Raw genomic sequence first — 17,328 nt, 5'->3', positions numbered from 1 at the left:
GGGGGGTGGATAATGTTGCGCCTTTATTGAAGAAGCGCTACGAGGATAGGCCGGGGATCTTCAGGCCGATGAGTCAAAGATTAGTGATGGGAAAGTTTTGCATTCGTTGTCGTATTTATGGTATCTATCACTATCGCATACGCTTTATGAGCTTCATGTGAATTAGTACTTTCATGATACACTGGTGTATATGATACTAAACTAATCTGAATCTGAGCATTAATGCTTGCAATATCATAAATTTCTGGGATTCAGGGTGAGGCATGTTTATTGTGTAAATGCACAGGTTGAAAAGGGCTGATGTGAGCACTGACACTGGTGGCAGACGGGAATGGATTGTTCATGTTCAGCTGCTCTTATCGCCTAGATAATTTGCTAGTGTTTGCTAGTATAAATGTATTTGTCTTTATACTTGGAGCAAAGTTGATAATTAAGCTCAGCTTCAATTACCTATGGAGTTAAAAAGAAAAGTTTAAAAGTGCTTGTTGTAGCAAAGCCAAACAATGGGTGACTTTTTATGACGAAGTCTGCAATTTCCAAACCTTTGAATCATAAACAGGATTTGGTAGGTGTTGGTTCTTTACACAGGTCAATTATTTAGGCTTTGTTCTCTTACCTTTTGTTTTAGTTCCTTTTCTGATAGATCTATATCCATTTATCATTATTGCACTGATTAATGGAGCAATCTCCCACTAGCTACTTTATCAAGACTTATCAAAACCATTAAGACTTCCACAAGATTATCTGTAAACATTTTCAGTTCTGGTGAAACCACTGTAATGTTGAAAGTCGTCTTCATAATTGCAAATTCCCATTCCTCATCCAATTCCAGTGAACATCTGTTTGCCTTTGACACTGAATTCATAACTTTATACAATTAGATATTCAAAAGCATACACTAAACTTTGTCTAGATTGTGTAGGAAAGAACTACAGATGCTAGTTTAAATTGAAGGTAGACACAAAATGCTGGAGTAACGCTGCGGAACAGGCAGCATCTCTGGAGAGAAGAAATGGGTGACGTCAAGATTCTTGTCTAAATGTACTATTAGTCCCTTGTTCATTTATACTGTATACTGAGGTCAAAATCAATGGTACGTTTGCATTTTTAAGCTGTTTATTTCCTTACAATTTTGAAGTCATGCATCTCTACATTGCACTTTTTATATCTTCATTTCATTTTAGTTTATTTTTTAATTGATTGAAATATACAGCATGGAAACAGGGCCTTCAGACCACCAATTCTACACCAACCACCGATCACCCATTCAGACCAGTTCCACGTTATCCCACTTTTGTGTTCCCAACACATTTTCGGGGCACTTCCAAAACCCAATTAAGCTACAAACCCGCACATCTTGAGGATGTAAGAGGAATCCGGAGCACCCAAAGGAACCCCACATGGTCACAGGGAAAATATGCAAACTCCACACAGACAGCAATTAATGTCGGGATCGAGCCTGGGCCCCTGGCATTGTGAGGCAGCAGCTGCACCACTGTGCCGCCCAACTTCTGAACACATAAAACATATCTTTACTTTCACTTAAATATTATGTTATACTTTGGGTTGAGCTTCATTTGCCACGTATTCCCTTCCTTTAGGCCATAGCAATCTTTCACAACTTTCTGCACAGCTTGTTAATCCACACCGTGTTGGTGTCAAGAATAGAACAATTGTAAGTGATTTATAAGGTGAATATTTCTCAATATTCAGGAGATTTGGTTACTGTAGAGAAGCAGCATTATTTGATTTTTTTTTAAATTGTATGTTTGGTGTACTTTGATTGTGTGTACTTCAGTAATTCCAATAAGCTTCTTTATACAAATTCTGAGTACTTGCATTAGTATTTCATTCCAATTTGGAGAGCCATTAATTAACTGTTGATAACTAGACACTGGAACTCCTGTGGCATTTACCTTGGTGGCATCTTTGGCTCAGGGTGAAAGCACACAGTATTTTTCCAGGGTTGGGGCAATCAAGAATTAGAGGGCATAAGTTTAAGGCAAGAGGGGAAAGATTAATTAGAACCTGAAGGGATACATTGTCACAAAGGGTGGTTCGTATATGGAACGAGCTGCCAGAGCAAGTGGTTGAGGTAAGATCTATAACAACATTTACGGGACATTTATATAGCTATAGGGATAGAAAAGGTTTAGAGGGATATGGGTTAAATATAGGCCAATGGTGTAGCGTAGATGGACAATTTGGTCATCACTTGATCAAAACAGCCTTTTTCCACACTATATAACTGACTATATAATTGTATTCTCTGTTCTGAGTTAGAAGATTGTATGTTTAAGTCCCAGTTCTGAAGTTTCAACAAAGAAAACATCCTCGACTAATGCTTCAGTACAAAACAAGGATGTGCGTTACTGAAGGTGATGTGGTCTTTTGAATGATAAGTTTGACTGTGGCCCTCTGCTCACTCAGTTGGATCTGCGATGTCCCAGGACATTATTTTCAAATGGAAAAGGAGAGTTATCTGTAGAGTTTTAAGGAGTATTTATCCTGAACAAACTATTATGATGGTCATAATGATATTGCTGTTTGGGAAGACTTGCAGTGCTCTCATTGCAGTGCGTTATCACTTATATTCCAACACTTCAAACCAATTTCATTTTCTGTAAAGCACTCTGAAATGTCCTGCTTTGCAAAAGGTGGTGCATAAATCTGTGCCTGCTTCTTTCTTTTGATATATAAGATGCAGTTTAACTATGTTCACAAGTGTGTCATTGTATAATGGCATCTCACAAAACACATACAAATTAAAATTAATTAAAATGGTTTTATTTGGTGGAACAGTGGCAACTCCTTGTTAGAATTCTGTTGGCCAGTCTTCTGGCACAATTAGTAATATGGGAAGAGCAGAGAATACAAAAGGATCAGCTCCATCATGCAATCCTTTCTACAGAAAAGCTGTCATAGTTTGTTGTAAAATACTACTGTAGTTATTGGTATAGGGTGCCATTTCAATTTATTAGTTCTCAGCATTTTATTAACATATTGAAGATCTTGTGCCAAGGATAAATGTGTAAATTTTCTGTTGATGATGTATCTGTATTTTTGTTTCTTTGCTATAAGGTTAAACATAATGTGATTTTGAGTTTGGAATAAAAGTTCAGTATTTTGCTAATATTACAGCCTTAATTTAAAAAAACAAAACAAATCATGTTACAAATCTAACCTGAACAGATTTCTTTGTCAGTCTGGAATCTGATCAGCAGATTAGTAATATTTACATTTATTTCTTTATTCATTCAGTTATTCTTCCAGCTGCAGTTATAAATGTTGCAGGCATCTCTCCTTTATCAAAGAGGGTTTTACTGCGATGACAACAGCATCAAGTACAGCACTAAGAAAAGTGTGGTATCCAGTCTCCTGCTTTTAATAGTGGGAATGCTACTGCCAATTGCTTGTGTAAGTTTATATCTGTTGGTGCATGGCCAAGCCAAGACAAAGTAAAATGCGGCATTTCCTGACAGTAATTATTTTCCTTATGGGGTCTCTGAGTATTGACAGTTCACTTTTCCATGTGTTCTGTGTATTTTTGGGAGCATCTTAGAAATTCTTCTAAAAGATAGTGCCAACGTCTAAATACATACTCTCACTAATTTACGTTCTGGGAAATCAAAAACATTAAAAAAAAATTCCAGCAACAATCATTCTCCAACTAGGGAAAGGGAAACCTTGCGTTCAGAACAAAGCTGGTTATTGCATATACAAAAGTATTTTTTAAATCATTGCGCACTGGTTCTGAGTTTTCTATTCATTCATCTGCGACCAAATTGCTTTGCTGGTTGGTCTAAGTGTGAGTTATAAGGGACAGCAGAGATGATGGGAGGCTTATCATTCTTTGTATCTCTGTTGAACTTAGGTCCCAGAGATGAAAGGGCAGTATTCCTTCCTGACATATGTATGATATTAAGCAGATCTTTATAAAAGCAAGTGGAGCCCAGAAGAAATGCAGCACAAAGTCTAATAAAAAGTAATTGCCAAGAAAACAAGAGGAGGTGGGGATAAAATGAAGAACATAAGAAACAAGAATCAGAAGTGTTTCAAAGAGTAATGAAGGGATTATGTGATGAACCCAATAGTTAGGCTAAATTGTATACTGATACATTTTGTAAATCCATGGGATTAATTATAATGCTAATTGCATGATAATAGCTGTTAAATTATATACATATTTATTGTTGTAAAATGGGATCCTTAGATCTCAACAAAATAAGGGGAATAACTAGTTAGAGTTTTAATCCTTTAAAAATCTAAAAATAATTTGCACCTTAGAAGTGACTAAGAGATTTATTAATGTGTATTTTTGAATATGAATCACTTTTTTTTTTAAGCGCAAAATTAAAATAATTAAAGTAGGATAATCTTTTGTCTCATCCTAAAATTCATCATGGCTTTTCCTCTTTCCTAACATTGAGATTAAACTTTTTTGCAAGTAATTTTGATAAATTCGGCTATCTAAATGTCACTATTTTGTTTGTGTAAGGGTTGTGCATTTATCATTGCACTGTGAGGGGTGGAGAGGGGTATGTGAATAATACCACAGAATATATTTTTTCTATTTGTCCTTTAATGCCACACTTTACTTTGTTGAAGCAGTTATGCCCCTCAGCTGTTTGTTGTCTATGTTACTTACCCTTGCTTTGTCTGTATCTGTTGTTGTCCTTTCTATTAGCTGGCCTCCCTTTCCTGGTTATCGAAACTAGCACCATCAAACCTTATAAGCGTGGATTTTACTGCAATGACGAAAGCATCAAGTATCCCTATAAGAATGGAGAAACAATCAGCGATGCTGTGCTTTGTGCGGCTGGTATTCTAATCACCATCCTCTCTGTAAGTTTCCAATCACTTTGATCAAAATCAATTGTGTCTTTTTGTCTGCCATTTGCAGAATTCTTTAGCAAATATTGTTTATTTAATTAGAACATTTCAAAACTAATAAGCATTACAAAGTAAGCAAATCAGTAGTAAACAAATGTGTAAAATGTGTTCCATTTTTTGTTGTTGTAACTAGATAAGTACAGAGTACCTGATATTCTGCATTCTTTACGGGGTAGTAATAGTGTAATTGTATCAAGTAGGTACAAAAATAAAAGATATTCCAGTGGTACCCCCATCTGTTCCCCATCTGTGATCCTCCTTTTCCCTTTCTTGTCCCCGCCCACCCCCGCCCCCAATCAGTCTGAAGAAGGGTTTCGGCCCGAAACGTTGCCTATTTCCTTCGCTCCATAGATGCTGCTGCACCCGCTGAGTTTCTCCAGCTTTCTTGTGTAACCTTCGATTCTCCAGCATCTGCAGTTCCCTCATAAACACTGTGTATACTCCACTGCGTTATCTCTTCAAGATATGCCTACCTTGAAGAAGTTCTCCTCTTCTCTCCGGAGACAGTTTCACAACCTCCTCTCTAACTGTCCCCCATCTCCCGCCCCCGATCAGTCTGAAGAAGGGTTTCGGCCCGAAACGTTGCCTATCTCCTTCGCTCCATAGATGCTGCTGCACCCGCTGAGTTTCTCCAGCTTTCTTGTGTAACCTTCGATTCTCTAGCATCTGCAGTTCCCTCTTAAACAAAGATATTCCAGTGTTTCCCTTACTTTAAGAAATAATTGTCTGATCCATTTCTGAAGAGTGCTTGTGACAACACCTATGGATTACTTGTAAACAAACGTTTACACCAATTGTGACTTTTGAGATCATCGGAGTGAGAGAAATTGGAAGGTGCATGATGATTGGAGGAGGGAGGTGTCGGTCAGGTGGAAGTAGGGGGGGTGGGAGGGTGGGACTGAGGTTAGAGCGGGGCGATTGGAGGAGGGAGACGTGCCCTGGTCATAGGCTCACAACGCCGAACTTTGGTCCTGGACACCAAAGATCCTATAGCTATAGGATCTCCGCTATAGGATCTCCGCTATAGGATCTTTGCTGGACACAGACCTGCTCCTCATCTGCAGTCAGGATCGATCCCAGGTCTCCAGCGCTGCAATCGCAGCCGAACTGCCACTGGACCATCCCTGTCCCCACCCGAGTGCCCCCCACCACGCCCGGGGGTGGCCAGAAACATCGTGAGTCAGACGGGAGCTGTGCCCCCAGGCCCACAGCCAGCGCAGAGAAGCAGCGCCAAACCCAGCTCAACTCTGCCTGTCCCGCCGGGTTAACCTACAGCCCTGCCTGGACTTACGGGAAATATGGCCCAGGCTTACAGCCAGCGCAGAGAAGCAGCGCTAGCTCCATGGCTCCGGACTGGTATTCCGTCAGTTCAGGCAGGGCTGTAGGTTAACCAGGCGAGACAGGCAGAGTTGAGCTGCATTTAGCGCTGGATTGAGCCTCCGAAACCTCGCGCTCGCTCGTGTGTGTGTGTGTGTGTGTGAGCGTGTGTGTGTGAGCGTGTGTGTGTGAGCGTGTGTGTGTGTGTGTGTGTGTGTGCGTGTGTGTGTGTGTGTGTGTGTGTGTGAGAGCGTGTGTGTGTGTGTGTGAGAGCGTGTGTGTGTGTGCGTGTGTGCGTGTGTGAGTGTGTGTGTGTGAGCGTGTGTGTGTGAGCGTGTGTGTGAGAGCGTGTGTGTGTGTGTGTGTGTGTGTGTGAGTGTGTGTGTGCGTGTGTGTGTGTGTGTGAGCGTGTGTGTGTGTGAGCGTGTGTGTGAGCGTGTGTGTGAGCGTGTGTGTGTGTGTGTGTGTGTGCGTGTGAGGGTGTGAGTGTGTGTGAGCGTGTGTGTGTGTGTGTGAGCATGTGTGTGTGTGTGTGTGTGTGTGTGAGCGTGTGTGTGAGCGTGTGTGTGTGAGCGTGTGTGAGTGAGTGTGTGTGTGTGTGAGTGTGCGCATGCGCTCGCGGCCGCCAAGAAATTGTGTGTCCCCTGTCCCCTGGTCCACTCCATATTTTGATAGAGATTTCCGTCACTTTGTGTGTGTCATGAGGCTAAATCAAGTATTAGTTGTGTTTAAAAGATTTGAAAATCCACTAATATTAAACCAAAGCTATGATTGGGCCAAATAGATAGATCCATTTTCACTCTCTGCTGGGAGTGCATCCTTAAGCAACCCTTTCAGAATTTTCGAAGAGGAAATTGTTAAAGGTCCCAACCTTTCATCATAGACCCCTTTCATGAGGCTCGCTGTCGTGTATTAGTTAAATTCTCATGATGGATTCAGAACTGAAGAGGGAGATGGTGGAAATGACAGAATTGAGCAGGATTAAATTGCACCAAATGAGAAGAATCATAAGTGGAGATCCTGATCCAGAGAACTCCCTCCAGAATGCATTAGAAATCTGCTTAAGTAGGTGGTTAAGGAAGTAAAATAGGAACTATGTAACTCATTGATAACTGGCACTCAGACATATATTAAAAAAACACGAATGAATAGATCTGGTAAAAGAATGACCCCTTTTCTGAGGGACATAGATAGCGTAGATAGTCACAACCATTTGCCCATGTTAGAGTGTCCAGGAGAAGTGGGTATAACTTTAAGACAAGGAGTAAGAAATTTAAAATAGATCTGAGGGGAGAAAAATCACCCAGAAGATTAGTTGCAACCTGCAATGCCCAACCTGAGGATGTCGTGGAGAAAAATACTCTCACAACTTTTAACAACCACTTGAATTGCCAAGCATAGTAGCTACGATCCACGTGATGCTAAATGGGATTAGTATAGAAAATTACTAGTGGTCGGTATTAACGTGGTGGGTCAAAGGGCCCGTTTCTGCGTTGTGCAGCTCCACAAATGGCTGATTTCCAAGGAGATAAACTATTTCACGAAATTATTTTTAGTAGCCATGTTTATGAAACAAAATCTTCTGTGAACGATCGCTTTCTCCTTGACCATCCTTCTACGAGCACTAGAATGAAATTCCCCCTTTAGTTGTAAGAACTTGGAAGTACTGCTGGGATTAATACAACACTAATTAATCCAATCTATTTTTATATTCAATAATTCTACTTCGATCTAAAATATATATATTTTTTTGTACATGCTTGCTGGGCAAAAAAAAACCTAATTGAAAGTCTAATTAAATGAAAGTGACTGCCCCCAAAGTTACTTACCTTGAAGTCAGTGCCAGAAATATCTCTACTTCAATGGCAATATATCAAAAAGTAGTTATTTCTGGTGAGTCTGCTACATTTTGGTTTCTATAGCAACACCGTTGCTTTGTGAATTGGCTGCTCATGTCAGGATTATGTAGGGTTGTCATTTTCAGTTTATGCCGGGTTGAAGAGGCCCTCAGGATTCACGAATGCTCGGTTAACCAATCATACTAAAGCGTTTAAAAAGAAAAAAAAAGTTATGATTAATAAAGTAAAGAAGAGTGCTTTAATACAAATGTGACAACTTTGCAAGGCCTAGGCTAATCAAAAGGGCTTAACATGAGAACATGTAGTTACTTTTAAGCTTCGGATGATAAAATGTCCACATTGGATTGAGCAGATTTCATAAAAGACTTAGTGATTCTTTTTCTCTTTCCAGTCCACAATGTTCCAGTTGTGGAAGTACCATTGTGCTTCAGTCTCCAGGGTAGTTTCAATTTCTGTTTAGAATGAATGGCTGGGAGCACCGCATAACGGACTGAAATAGTTCTGAGGTAATTTCTTGTCTGCGCCTACTGCAGGGATGAAATATTCATTTGTAGCTTGCAGCGCAAACAAATATTTTATTGCTCGTATACTTTCATTTACCTCCTGGGTCACAAGCAGCCTACAGTCTGGATAGTGAACAAATGGTACAACTGATAAGGAAAATAGCAAAATAATGCCAGGGACTGGCTCCTCAAAGACTCCTTTACCATAATTTCTGTCAATAGATAGATCAAGTGGCATTGTGGGCCTTACATCTTTAGATGTAAATTTGGAGTTTGGACCAATGGGATGAAAGTTTGTGTTGCCTGTGAAATGAGATTTCCCGCCTTATAATATGCCTGAAATAAGCAGCATCTCAAAGATCCTTGTGAAATTTGAGATGTGGCAAACACAGCAGAAGAGATATGGCCCCCTATCTGTATTTCTAAGTCCTTTGGACTGTGTATTCTCCCTGATGTACTTCCTCTCCTATATTTTAAGTTTCTGTGAGAAGTTAAAAGACATTTGGACAGGTATATGGATCGGAAATGTTTAGAGGGATATGGGTCAAACACGGACAAGTGGGATTAGTGCAGATGGGGCATTTTTGTTGGCATGGGCAAGTGGGACCAAAGGGACCGTTTCCATACTCTATGACTCTTTAGAAGTTCTTTAGAAATTTATTTGTGAGCTTTCGGGCATAGATTAGCAACGTGAAACTGACCATATATCGGCACATTTTGTCAGAATACTGGCAATCTCATTCGGAAAAGCCACAGATGTCTGGTTTGAGAAACAGTGAACAATATTTTACAGAATATAAGTGTTCTCATAAAACGGGTTCATTTATATCTGTTTTGTACGTTGCCAGACCCAGGAGTCCTTGACATTTATTCAAAGTGGATAATTGTTTCAATCTGACCAATTGGCATCCTCATTTAATGAGCACAAGTCTGACCAAATTATATAAATTAAAATTCTGTGAGCAAACCCGACATTCTACTTCACTGATCCCATTTATTGGATATTTGCAAATCAAAAACATCTGTAGCTGAATTTATAGGGGTCTTTTGTTTCAGGTGTGGCTCATTTGGTTATAATGTCACCTGTGCATCTGAAAGTTGTAGGTTTAGTCCAAAGATTTGAGCAGGGAGAAGTCTTTAGTTATGTGGATATAAAACATCTCACAATAGTGTTTTGAAGGAGAACTGGGTGCTTGTCAACTGTGCCCTAATATTTATCTCTAAATCAATATCTCTATTAAAAAAAATACAGATCATCAAATTATTGCCAATTTACTATTTTGGGAGCTTTGGAATTGATTGTTTTTCTTACATTGCGGCAGTACATACATACATACACTTCAGAAAGTCTTTCATTGAGTGTGAAGTGCTTCAAGATGTCTGAGATCACACAAACCTTAATATAAATCCAAGTCTTTTAACAAGATGTGGGCAACACATTGGTGCAGCGGTTGAGCTGCTGCCTCATAGAGTTAGAAACCCGGGTTCAGTCCTGACCTCGGGTGCTGTCTGTGTGGTGTTTGCACATTCTCCCTGTGACCTTATGTGTTTCCTCCGGATGTTCCGGTTTCCTCCCACATCCCAAAGCCATGTGGGTTTGTAGTCTGTAAATTGCCCCTAGTGTATAATGGGATCACTAGTGTGAATGGGTGATCAATTGTCCCTATGGGCCAAAGGGCCTGTTTCCATGCTGTATCTCTAAACAGTGATCTAACTAAATTGTGAAAAGATAATACTTTCCATAGTGATTCAGAGGAGTTATCAAGTAAAATTATTACTGAGGCACATTGGATATTACAGCAGATAAACAAAATCTTAGTTAAAGAGTCCGGGTTTTAAGAATTTACCTAATTTCCTTTGAGGGTTGTATTAGAAATTGATTTGTATTCTCAACTTGAAGTGATGAAATTTGGAGCCTTGGCCAGCACCATTCATAGACACTGTTGGTGAAGCAATTAAAATCGGGATGCTCAAAAGCCCAGAATTGGAGAAGTGTGCTTGGGGGTGACCTTATAGAAATTTATAAAATCATTAAAGGTGAATAGATGAGGTGAATGCCCATAGTCTTTTTCCCAGCTTAGATGAATCAAGAACTAGAGGGCATAGGTTTAAAGTGAGAGTAGAATTATGTAATAGGAACCTGAGGGGCAACTTTTTTATACTGAGGTTGATACATCTATTGAAAGAACTTCCAGTGGAAGAGGTTGAAGCAGCCACATTAACAATATTTCAAATACATTTTGGTACGTACATGGAAAAGAAAGGTTTAGAGGGGTAGGGTCAAATATTGGCAAATGAGGCGAGGGCATCTTAGTTGGCATAAATGAGTTGGGCCAAAGGATTTGTTTCAATGCTGTATAACTCCATAACTTGGTTTAACTGGGAGTTAATATTGGTCAAGGAGCACAGGGGTGAGTGGTGAATTGGGCTTGGTTATGCCAAAAACAACAGAGTTTTGAAGGACCTCAATATCATAGAGAGTAGGCATGGGAGGGTAGCCAGGAATGCATTGGTATTTTCAAATCTTGTTGAATTACAAGATTATCAACAAATTAGTTGAAGTAGGATTGAGTTGATGGTGTCACCAAGATGGACATAGGGAGTCTTAGATGCATATCTCAGAGTTAAATATGCCACCAAGTTTTGAAAAGTTATGAGTAGTGGATAGATTTTTTTTGGCAGTGAACCAAAGATAATGATTGTTAAGATGGAGTAAATCTCAATACATCTCAGCGGGTGGGTCAAGGAAGCAAGTAGTGAAAATTTGGGATCATCAATGCACATGTGAAGACTGTGTCTGATGATATTTAATGTTTAGTTTAGTTTAGTTTAGAGATACTGCATGGCAACAGGCACTACGGCCCACCGAGTCTGCGCCACACACTAATGCCATCCTACACAAACTATGGACAATTTACAATTATACCAAGCCAATTAACTTACAAATCCGCATGTCTTTGGAGTGTGGGAGGAAACTGGAGAAACTCACGCAGATCACGGGGAGAACATACAAACTCCATGCAGGCAGCACCCATAGTCAGGACCAAACCTGGGTCTCTGGCGCTGTAAGGCAGCAGCTCTACCACTGCGCCACCGTGCCGCCCTTAGGCATGTTAGTGAAAACTAGGAAGAGCCAAAGAAGAAGCATCTGGGATACTAAAAGTAATTAAGGGGATGTACTTTCTGCCAAATAGTGTTGTATTTATGGTTTATCTCAACTGTATTCTTAACATTCCTCACTTACAAGGGTAGATTGATGCAGATGTATTACTTTCAACATTTTGATAATGTGCAACTGTTTGCTTGGGTCTATCTTGGCTTCCTTTACATTTTATCTTCCTACCCCATAATGAAGGGATTGATCTATTGTTGGGGCCTCTTCTTACAGCATTGTGGAATTTGAGAGATTTGCCTGTGTTGAAGACCACATGACTGACTCTGTGACCATGATTAATCTAAATGAGTGCACACACTAGGTCCATTTTGCATACTAATAACATACTTAAAGAGAAGGTAAAAGTCTAGATTATAGTGCAGCTGTAAAGAGCAATGCAAGAAAATAGCAACTATCAACAAATGCTTTTTAGCAGTATATTATCCAGATTTTAAGATTTTAAATAAGTGTCTGAAAACAATTTTCAGTGTGGACTTGATCAATATATTTTTTATGGGAATCCTTACTGTGTAGAAAATTGTTGCAATAAAAAGAAACTGTAGCTGTTGGTTTATACCAAAGATAGACTCAAAATGCTGGACTAACTCAGGAGGTCAGGAGCAATAGAATATTGTTGTTGTGCATCTGGATTACGTTGATAGTTCTCACCATTTTGATAATGAGTTTATCTTCTGGCTGTGCACCAGATCATAACGTGCATCTTGTTATAGCAGGCTGTTCAGTCTGAAGTACTTAACCAACGTAGTACACTCAGATTACAGATCTCATTTGCAAGAGGGAACCTAGGTACCAAGTGAATGAACCAACATTAAGCAGGCAGGTACAGCAGGCAGTGAAGAAAGCGAATGGCATGTTGACCTTCATAAAAAGAGGTGTTGAGTATAGGAGCAAAGAGTTCCTTCTGCTGTTGTACAGGGCCCTAGTGAGACCACACCTGGAGTATTGTGTGCAGTTTTGGTCTCCAAATTTGAGGAAGAAGGTTCTTGCTATTGCGGGAGTGCAGCATAGGTTCACAAGGTTAATTCCCGGGATGGCGGGACTGTCATATGCTGTGAGAATGGAGAGGTTGGGCTTGTATACTCTGGAATTTAGAAGGATGGGAGGGGATCTTAGTGAAACATATAAGATTATTAAGGGTTTGGACATGCTAGAGGCAGGAAACATGTTCCCGATGTTGGGGGAGTCCAGAAACAGGGACCACAGTTTAAGAATAAGAGGTAAGCCATTTAGAATGGAGATGAGGAAACACTTTTTCACACAAAGAGTTGTGAGTCTGTGGAATTCTCTGCCTCAGAGTGTGGTGGAGGCCGGTTCTCTAGATACTTTCAAGAGAGAGGTTGATCGGGCTCTTAAAGATAGCAGGGGATATGGGGAGAAGGCAGGAACGGAGTACTGATTGTGGATGATCAGCCATGATCACATTGAATGGCGGTGCTGGCTTGAAGGGCCGAATGTCCTTCTCCCGCACCTATTGTCTATTATCCTCTCCATTGGCATATATGGGATAACACATTAACTTTTTATATCTTTATGTAGTACTAGACCAAGTGCAGACCCGTTGGGTCTGTTCCCCCAACGTGCGGTTTGTGGGGGGGGGGGGGGGGGGGAGGCGGCATGCAGCGTCTCACACACACTAACTATCCCCCCCTCCCCCCCGCACTCATGCTAATTACCCCCCTTGATATTATATTAATATTATTAATTTGCTCCTTTTACCCCATAACCACCCTATCTACTGATGCATAGGCCCCAACTTGCAGTCACATCTAGAGAGGGAGGGGGGGAGGGGGGTTAGTGAGTGAGGGCAGAGAGAGAAGGGGCAGAGACAGAGAGAGACACAGAGACACAGAGAGAGGGGCAAGAGGGATAGGGGAGTGGAGAGGAGGAGAAGTGTGGGAGGGTGGGTAATGGGGGAAAGGTGAGGAGAGGAGAGAGAGAGGGTGAGAGTGGGGGGAGATAGAGGGGGTGCTGGAGGGGGGGGGAGGGGAGGGGGAGGGGAGGGGGGGGGGGGAGGGAGGGTGGAGGGAAGAGGGTAGGGGGGGTGTGGAGGGGAGAGGGGGTTTACGGGGGGGAGAGAGAGGGGAGAGGAAGAGGAGGAGGAGGGAGAGAGAGAAAGGGGGAAGGAGAGAGAGAAAGGTGGGGGGAGAGTATGGGGAGGGTGGGAGAGGGGGAGAGGGAGGTGGGGAGAGAGAGAGAGAGTGGGGGGAGGAGAAGGGGGTATGGGTGTGTGAGGGGGCCATTTTACCCAAAGGGAAACAAACCATTTGGAGGAGTGCTTTTTTCCTCAAACTAACCATATTTTCATTTTCAAATCACATTATGGGTACTCACAGCTGTGGAGACATTTGTTCAGTGTCATTCAGAGCTCTGATTGAGGCACACCACTTGCAGAGACTGATTGAGGCACACCATTTGCAGAGACTGATTGAGGCACACCACTTACTGGTTTTATAGTCCCTCCCCCTCCCTCCAGCAGGGGCAGCAGAGAGAATGGGGAATTTTGTAAAAACATTAATATCTCTGTCATATTTCATCGACGGGAAAAATCCTCGGCACACATGCGGCGGAGGGGGACTCTGAGCGAGGTGGCCAAAAATGACGGCCGTAGGTAGCGGCGTTCTCTCAGAAATCGCAGCACAGATCGCCAAAACCAAGAACAGAGTTTTAGTAATATAGATTATAGTTTACATGAACTATTTCTAGTATTGAATTAGCGTGAGAAGGAATTTCAAACTGATTGCACAAAACCTCCATTGAAGCCACCCGCAAACAAAAGCAGGGAGGTTTCAAGTCACCTGAATAAAATCATGACCTCCAACATCAATGTTGGGGTATTTGGGTTTTGTCGGAGGCCAGAGGCAGCATAATTGCTAAGTTATAGTAGGTAGTGCTGGTTTCTTTGATTTCTAATGACCCAGGTTCGATCCTGATCTCCAGGGTTGTCTGTATGGAATTCACATATTCTCCTCATGACCATGTGGCTTTCGCCTTGGGTGCTCCACTTTCCTTCCAAGTCCCAAAGACTTACTGGTTGGTAGGCTAATCCTTTACCATGAATTGTCACTAACATAGGTATATGACAAGAGAATGATGGGGGAATTGAAGGCATGTGAGAGAGTAGGTTATATGGAAATAATTGAGGGATTGAACCTGAGAGTTGGCATAGTCTTGATGGGCAGAATAGTCTCCTGAGTTGTAGGATGGCATGAGTAAACATAATACGTGAAATCTAACTTACTGCTTGATATGTTTAAAGTTTGCTTTATTTGGCAGCATTTCCACCTTTTGCAATAATTACTGCAACAAATGGAAAATATTTGTTTATTCATAATGTGATTCCATGATTATGATAATCCAGACTGATGATCAAAAATACTACAAGAAATAACATAAATACAAGAGATGTAAAAGAATGAAAGTGAAGAGGCAATTAACCTGGAAATGTCTGTTGAAAAACACAGCTTTAATAAGTAGGAGTAAAGGAAGGAAAGGAAATGATTTTGTATTCTCTTTAGAGGCTAGTGCAAAAATGATTTGAGGAATAAATAACAGTACATCAAATCTTTCACTGATAAATCAAAAAAATCTATTTGTATTATATGTGAAAGTGCGCAAATCAAATTTTGCATGTGTTAAAGTGCTAATTACATTGAAGTGTAACAGGCACGCTTATAGTATGTTTGATTCCAAACTTTCTCCAAAAGAAACAGCGAGAGCTTTGCTGAAGGCAGCTGCTGATCCTCTTAGTTTTTATTGGAAAGCCCAGAAATAATGGAGACCTTGGAGGCCCTCAGGGTTGCTATGGAGAATATATATCTTCGGCTGAAGTTGAATCCACAAAAATTAAGAAATGTTAATAAGATAGTCAAGTGAAATAAGAACGACATAACTAGCACGGGGTAAATGTTTTGTGAAGGTGAAAAGCATTTGCTACAATTCACAGAAACCTATAACATGTTTATGTAGAGTTTATTAAAAACATATCATCGCTGTAAATGGGTCCTTTGAGTTCTAAGACTGAAACTTCAGTTTTATTCCAGCTGTGCTGAATTACTACGCTTCAATTCCTCTGACATTTGAGATTTTGCTGTAAATTATTGGCCCTCATTAAGGTCCTGTATGTTCCCAATTAAAACCGGGGTAGACTATACACGCACCTGTGGTCTTTTGGGTAAACTATTGCCTGATGATGAGATATGATTCTCTCAGTGAGATCTCTCAGGTCTTCAGAATTGCAAAGACCATGTGCAGCCAATATAACGTGAATAAGTGTAGGCTTATTATCCATTTAAATGTTATACTGTTGAACTTAACACATCTTCAAGGAATACTACAGGAATTGACATCACTCTACTAGGCCGTGACAGGATATTCTGAAGCTCTCCTACTCTTTGGCAAAGCCATCAAACAATTCCCTGCAGCTGCGAATGGGGCCTCTGGATTATACACCTCCCTGTTAACTGTTCTCCATCTATTCTGTTTTCGTCCAACAGGACGCAAAATTCAAGCTCCAATAGCGTAAACTTATCTGACTTTTTAAGCTGAACTACAATTTTAATTTCCACAAGACTCCATTCAAAGCACAATATTTTTGTGGTAATGGGCAGTCTCTTTTACATTTCTCCCTGGTTGAAGCCAATAGAAATATGACCTCTGAATTTCCTGATGGTACAAGTCAATGGCTTGGAGTGTGTGTAATTCAGGGTCCTGCCCTTCCTCCCTTCCAGATTTCTTCCCTTGTGCCCCACCACAATCAGTCTGAAGAAGGATCCTGACCCAAATCATCTAATATCTATGTTCTCCAGATATGTTGCCTGACCTGCTACTCCAGTACTTTGTGCCTTAAATTCCCTTTTTTTGCATAGCAAGCTTGGGGCAATCTCCTTTCCCTCTTAAGTTGTCACAAAATATTTACCTGGTGGTGCCTGTAGTCTCAGTTTGAAGGTGGACAAAATTGCCGTGGTTGCAAGGGAAAGTGCCCGGGGAGGGGGTGGTACGGGTGGGAAGGGAAGAGTTGACCAGGGAAGAATTAACCAGGACCCCTCCTATTCCGAATCCGACCTTTCTGTCCTGGGCTTCCTCCATTGCCAGAGTGAGCACCACCGGAAACTGGAGGAGCAGCACCTCATATTCCGCTTGGGCAGTTTGCATCCCGGTGGCCTGAACATTGACTTCTCCCATTTCCGGTAGCCCTTGCTGTCTCCTCCCTCTCCCTCAGCCCTCTGGCTCCTCATCTTCCTTTCTTCTTCCCTCCCCCCTCACCCCCCCCTCCCCACCCTGCATCAGTCTGAAAAAGGGTTTTGGTCCAAAACATTGCCTATTTCCTTTGCTCCGTAGGTGCTGCCGCACCCGCTGAGTTTCTCCAGCAATTTTGTCTACCTTCAATTCTCCAGCATCTGCAGTTCCTTCTTGAACAGTCTCAGTTTGAAATGGAATCAAAACATTGACTGACATTTAGGGCACTCACTACCTTTCTGCAAGTTGCATGTTCCTGCCCTTACATTCCCAGTGAAAATCCCACTGGGAATCTGATGTGCAGTCAGGAAACATCCCAGCTCAGGGGAAATGGACTGATTTGTGA

General features: G+C 41.3%; 1 protein-coding gene across 1 annotated transcript in view; it reads left to right on the top strand.

Moving 5' to 3' along the window:
• The window catches only part of plpp3 (phospholipid phosphatase 3), a 118,353-nt gene that overhangs the window by 39,755 nt on the left and 61,270 nt on the right, over nt 1–17,328 (top strand). Inside the window, exon 2 of the mRNA XM_055641679.1 lies at nt 4,688–4,845. Within this exon, the coding sequence (XP_055497654.1) occupies nt 4,688–4,845 (158 nt within the window). The remainder of the gene's footprint in view (nt 1–4,687; nt 4,846–17,328) is intronic.

Source organism: Leucoraja erinacea, chromosome 10, assembly GCF_028641065.1.
Source record: "Leucoraja erinacea ecotype New England chromosome 10, Leri_hhj_1, whole genome shotgun sequence".
NCBI lineage: Eukaryota > Metazoa > Chordata > Chondrichthyes > Rajiformes > Rajidae > Leucoraja > Leucoraja erinaceus.
This window is presented reverse-complemented; position numbering and strand designations above follow the sequence as displayed.